This window comes from Panthera tigris, chromosome D4 (assembly GCF_018350195.1).
Source record: "Panthera tigris isolate Pti1 chromosome D4, P.tigris_Pti1_mat1.1, whole genome shotgun sequence".
Classification (NCBI taxonomy): Eukaryota; Metazoa; Chordata; class Mammalia; order Carnivora; family Felidae; genus Panthera; species Panthera tigris.
This window is the reverse complement of record NC_056672.1, coordinates 93,566,529-93,572,528: the sequence shown is the minus strand read 5'-3', so window position 1 is coordinate 93,572,528 and position 6,000 is coordinate 93,566,529. Positions and strand designations below refer to the sequence as shown.

The 6,000-nt window shown below is 59.1% G+C and overlaps 1 protein-coding gene across 1 annotated transcript in view; it reads right to left on the bottom strand.

The window, feature by feature from the left end:
• Positions 1–452: 452 nt before the first annotated feature.
• CACNA1B (calcium voltage-gated channel subunit alpha1 B) overlaps positions 453–6,000 on the bottom strand; it is a 188,089-nt gene continuing 182,541 nt past the window's right edge. The window contains exons 43-47 of the mRNA XM_042963523.1: positions 4,305–4,440; positions 4,050–4,166; positions 2,672–2,879; positions 2,174–2,418; positions 453–1,743 (exon numbers count right to left, since the gene is read on the bottom strand). Coding sequence (XP_042819457.1) covers positions 1,213–1,743; positions 2,174–2,418; positions 2,672–2,879; positions 4,050–4,166; positions 4,305–4,440 — 1,237 coding nt within the window. The 3' untranslated portion in view covers positions 453–1,212. The remainder of the gene's footprint in view (positions 1,744–2,173; positions 2,419–2,671; positions 2,880–4,049; positions 4,167–4,304; positions 4,441–6,000) is intronic.

The window sequence follows — 6,000 nt, the reverse complement described above, 5'->3', positions numbered from 1 at the left end:
TAGAACAGACTGAAAACCCCCCATACAAGGACACGCTCTACCCTGCTCTGTGGCTTCCCAGGAAACTCTCATGCTGGTGGGAGGAAAACAGGGAAATGGTCACTTCGTTTCCACCTACAACCTCCTCCTGGATGTTATGAGTGTTCTCCATTGACAGCAGCTTTCTACTTGGTTGATATTTGGAACTGTTTCCACAAAACCCACCACACAGGCCTCACGTCACCGCCCCCAGGAGCCTGGCACGAGAGGGCTCGGAAGTCAGGCACTTGGTCGAGAGCAGCAGGAGCCAGGGGTCACTGGGGGACCACCCGGGCTGGACACAAGAGCATTGCCTCGCACAAGACACACACACACACACACACACACACACACACACACACACACACACTGAAGAGCTGAGAGCTTCCTACAGGTTGGATTTTTTTCTTTAAGTTATATTACTATTTCCTTCCCCATTTCTCTGGTTTTCTTCTTTTTTCTAGGTCAAGTATATGGAACTGACAAAAGAGGGAAGGGTGTCATGATTAAAAACCAAAACCAACAGCAAGAATGGTTTCCAGATTTGGTCCCTGTCAGGGATGACAGCATCTGGGAGAGGACAGAGAGTGTGTGAGTGTACTTCTAGTGTCCATTTGCTGTCCCAGGTACAAAGGGCAATGCCACACATGTGTGTGTTTGTGGGCACGGACAAGACTTGCATGGAGCCAAAAGCAGGCTCCCAAGGCTGCTGCTGTTGACTGTCAACTGTGTTGTCTTGCCAGGCTCTTAAACACGCTGGGCTCCTCTGTACCACACACTTGAATAAAGGATGGTCTCCACAAGATTCAGACCTCCTAAAAATGGCTCTAGGCACACACCCCAGATGCTGGGATCCATCACACAGGATTCAGACTGGCAGGGTCCTACTCAGCACATGCAGCCACTTCCCGTGTAGGGTCTGTGGTATGAGACCCAGGCAGGCAGCATACAAGGGGATAGAGAGAGCCACGTCCCTCTCCAAAAGGGCTTTAGGAATTGGTCCAGCGTCAAAGAGGAGGGGGGGAGCAGCGGGGCCTCCCCCCAGCTGGCCCCAAAGGCGAGGCCCCTCCTCCCAGGGGCTGCTGCCCCCGCATTGGTGCCCCTGAGCGTCCCTGGGAGCCCAGCGTGGATGATAAAACTCATCGACTGGAACGCGCCCGCTGAGCAGGTGTGTGGTGGAGGCGGTGCAGCGAGCTAGCACCAGTGGTCTTGGTCGGGGTGGTGGTAGCTGTGCCGAACCCGGCCGCCCGAGCTGAGTCCCAGAGTGCAGTGGTAGCCATTGGGCACGCGACGGAGGGGGTGGGACTGGGAGGTCAGAGAGGACACATAGGAAGTCCGGGAGGAGCGCCCCGAGTTGGTGGCCACAGCCTCCTCGAAGGTGAGCGTGTCCTCAGGCTGGGCGCGGACAGTGTCCTCACTGTCCAGACGCTGCCCCAGGTAAGGGTCGGAGCCGATCCGAGAGCCAGCAGCCAGAGGCTGGCTGAGGGGGTCTCTCTGGAGCAGGGCGTTGTGTTCAGAAAGGCCACGGCTAAGCCGGCCAGGGGAGAAGGTGGGGAGGCTGGTCTGCGCCCCAGCGAAGTGGACAGGGGAAGAGTTGGCCGTCTTGTAGGTGACACTGGGACGGGGGGTCAGCGGAGTCTGGGGGAGCTGCCTCCGCCCACCACGGCCAGGGGTGCTAGCACCGGATGTTGACAACAAGGGACTCCCATTCACTGAACCACCACCCTACAAGAAAACAGAATAGAGCAAATAAAAATCAAAGGACCAGACCAAATGGACAGAGGCCAGTGCAAGTGAGAACCACGAAGGTGGTGGTGAGAGGCCTGGAGAGGGGCAGGCGCCCTGGGAGGGGGACGGGTAGGGCATGCGGTGGGGGGAAGACACATAGTGCTGGCTAGGCCTGGGGTGGCAGTCAGGGAATGATAGGTGACAAAGGGGGACAGGCAAGTCCAGGGAGAGGAGAGACCAGAGGCCAGTCCAAGGCAGTTGGGAGGGGAGGATTGGGCTGGTGGGGGAGGAATGGGGTGAGAAAGGGGGGGGGGGGGTGCAGACTTGGGCCTGGGCACCAGGACATGAAGGGGGATTCAGAGCATAGGCCCAGGAGGGTTGTGAGGAGGGGCAGTGAGTGGAGGGGGGAGGGGGGGTCATGTCTTACCTGTCTCGGGGGTCCTGGCTCCTGCCCGGCTGTCGGTGATGTGGGGTGGCTGCTGAGGGAGGGCTTGGGCTGCGGGGGCTCACGGCCCCCAAAGCGGTCACAGGAGTAGAAGCGCTGCTTCTCCGAGGAGGAGGAAGAGGGCTGCCTCCGCTCTTGGGACCGGCCACGCTCCTGCCTACGCTCCCGCCGGCAGCCTGTGGGCCCCTCTCCCGGGGGTGGCCCCGGCCCTGCAGCACTGCTGGGTGCTGGCCAGGAAGAGGAGAAATCAGCACAGAGAGCCAGGTTGGGAGACAGACTCCCCCCCACCCCAGACCTGGTCCCCAGGGCCAGCAGGGGGACCCAGGGAAGAGCTGAGGTGGGTGGGTGGTCCTGCCTGGTCCCCAGACCTAGGACTCGCCGCCCCCTACTCCGGGTTGCTTGTACGTGAGGCAAAAAAAGGAACACGGTCTCAGACCCCTGCCTCAGGCCATGGCCACTCAGGGGACCCCTCTCACGCACCGCCATCTGCGTCTGCGGACAGGCTGGGCCCCTTCTCCAGGGACTTCTGCTTCCTGTCCCTGCGGCGGTGGCAGCGGTGGTGGTGGTGGGGCACAGCCTGGCTGGCTGGGGCGCGGTCCAGGGCAGCGTTGCAGAGATGAGCCACATGGGGGCGCTGGGGCGCCAGCGTGGAGATGGAGCGCTTCATGGGGCTGGCATCAGGGGCCGGCTGCGGGCGGGCAGGACATGGGTTGGCACACAGCCTGCGAGGGGGACCTGGGGCAGGCTCCAGGGTGGCTGGCAGCAGCCATGGCACTCCCTCTCTCGGGAAAGTTCTTCCCCACCGAATCCCACCCTTTCTCTCAGAGCACACTGCACAAGGTGCTCTCTGTGTCTGCCAGGCCGGGCAGGGCCCAGGCAGCCTGTTGGCCTCAGCATCCCTGGCGGACAGGGAGGATGCCAGGAAGAGGGAGGCTGTGGGCCTGGCTGGAAGAACCCTGAGGACCGGCTGAGTGTGAGGGCTCAGCTGGCCCAGGGCCATGAGGCTGCTTGCCCCGGGCTGAAATCAGGACCTGCGGAAATGCGCCCTCCAAGTAGAGCTGATCCACAGCCCCTGCTGGGTGTCCTCAAGTTGGATGGACGCCCAGCTGGCCAGGATCAGGAAGGGGAAAAGGACAGGAGCCACCACCAGTGGGAGGCAAAGACAAGTTTCGAGAACGAAAGTCAATTTAGATGTGTAGAACCAGGAACCACAAAAGGAGGCAGGAATAGAGCCAGCCCCAGGGAAACACCAAAGATCATGTCCCTTCAGAGGCCCTCACCCTCCCAGCAAGTGAAAGAAGAGCCCCTTGACACAGCCTCAGGTCTGCAGACCCCTCTCTGAGACCTTGTGAAAGGGCCCACAGCCCCCCTGCCCTGGAGCTTCCTGCTCCATAGTCAAAGCATCCCAGAAGGAGCAGGGGAGGGAGGCGGTGCCACCTCCAGCATCTAGAGAAAAAGCAGGGCAGGTCCCCCTTGGAGCCTCAAGGGGAAATAGGGAGGACCAAGGTGTGAGGTACTGTGTGCATTTTGGGGGGAAGGTGCGGGCTGGGGTGGGAGAGGTATGTCCTAGAGAGAGGTGAAGGCTGGGTCAGGGACACAAGGCTGGAGGGTGGAGGCCCCAGTGCCCTGACGGGAGGCTGAACACAAGTGAGCGGTGGGGACTCTTGGCCTCAATGGAATCTGGCTGAACGTCTTGAGACCATCACGGCGTTCTGGGAGGACCCAACAGGGCTGACAGTGCCCACGCTGTAGCACAGGTGGGGAGGCTTCGCATGGGACACAAGCCCTCCCTATGCCAGGTCTCCTCATGCCCCAGTCCCCAACCCTCCCACGACCCTGACCCTCCAAGACTACCCACCTGGGTCTCTGCAGCCAGGCGGGGCATGGAGGCCGCTCGTCCCTGACTCTCCAGCCCAGGTTGGGGCTCCCCGTCAGAACCTCTCAGGGCCATGCTCTGCATCTGGACATCAACAGCCTGGGCATACAGCAGCCCACAGTCACACCCACCTCCCCTCCACTCTCACCTTCTCCCCCACACCATTCCTGCCATCTACCACCATCCCTGTCTCACCCCCCATCCCCAGCCTCGATACCCAGCCCTGGGAGCCCTCACCGGTTTTCCTGGATGCACCGCCGGGATCTCTGTAGAGTGGCCACGCTCCAGGGGTGTCCTTGCCTCACAGGGTACCTCCTGGGTCCTCTGAGTGCCCCAGGAAACAGACTCCTTGATGCCACTCTCTTGAGTTTGTCTGTGAAGAGAGGACTGTCCTGTTGGCTAAGAAGTCTATGGGGCACCATATGCCCACCAAAGACCTGGCTCTGACCCGCCAGGAGCCTACACTGGCCCTTTCTGCTCTGGGCTAGAGGAATCCCAGAGCCATAAAGCCCCTCAAGTGCAGGCACTCTCCAGTGGCTGCAAAACAAGGGATGTGGACCCAGGTCCAGGGCTTAGAGCAGGCAGGAAGAGAGGGAAGTCTGGGCCCACAACTTCCTGGCCTGTGGACAAGCAGCAGGTTCCTCAGCCCTAGACGGGGCCTCACATGTGTAGTGGGAGCATGAATGGCATTTGGCCAGGACAAGGCCACATGTGTACGTGATGTATCGTAGTAAGGACATCCTGCCTCTGCTGGCCCTCGGCTCCCTCCTGAGGGTTCCTCCTGTTCCTCACCTCCAAATTCACTGCCACCTCCCTGCTTCCCCAACCTCCAGCCATGGAGGCCTTTCTGCCCTTCAGATCTAGTGTCACATTTTGGAGGAGGCCTTCCCCAGTCCATGTAGTCCACCTCACTCTATCGGTGTACATCTCCCACGTGGCATCGAAACTGGCCAGCATTGGCCTGGATTACTGCTTGTTCCCATGTCCAGTGAAGCAATGGAAACACTCTCACTCACACAGGTCGCATGGCATCAATCACACTCTGAGCTCTGAGATGGAGTCTGCTGGCCTCAGCTGGCCACACTGATAACAGGCATCTACCCTGTGGTATGCTATTTGGAGCTGCTGCTGCCTTAGGGATGGCTGCCCGTCAGGAGGCCCAGTCAGGAGAATGGAAGCTGGCCCTCCAGGCCTTGTGACCCCTGAGGTCACTCCGTGCGGAAGCCAGCTGCACGCATACCAGCATCAGACGGCACAGTAAATGCCCCAACTGCCTGGTCCAGGCTGACTGGGTACTGGCTCACTTGCAATAAAAGGGAGTGGTAGCTGATTCTATAAAAATTAGAACCATGAAAATAAGTAACATTCATTTTTCCTGAACTGAAATCTGGCTTAGAACGATCCAGAAAGACATCTCATGGGTCCACCAGGCCCAGGCGAGCTAGCCCAGGGCCAGGACCCAAGAGCTGCCAAGCTGGCCCCTGAATGTGAGAAGTAACACACCACTAAGTTATAGCAGTTTATTCCTCAGCAAAACCTACCTGATTAACACTCCATGACCCACAACCAGGCTTCAGAAAAGAAGGCCCAAAACATGTCCAGGAGAGGAAGATATTGGGAGCTCTCACCATGCATGCTGTGCCCGGGCTGGTATAGGCCCCGCACCTCAGTCCTTGCTCGGTGACACAGAGCTCATGTCCCACTGTGCACTCGGCCACTGATTTGCTTTGGCCAATGAGATGGCCAGGCCCAACCTGCCTGCCAGTTACCACCTTTCAGCGATCCACGGTGCAAGAAAGGTGACTGTTATAACACTTGGTTTTGGGTGGTTCAATACCAAGAATTACTACAGCAAGAGTTAGGGGATAGGTGAAAAGGATATTAACGATTTGCCTACAAAATATAGTTGTTTCAGAAATCACTACCAGAATGG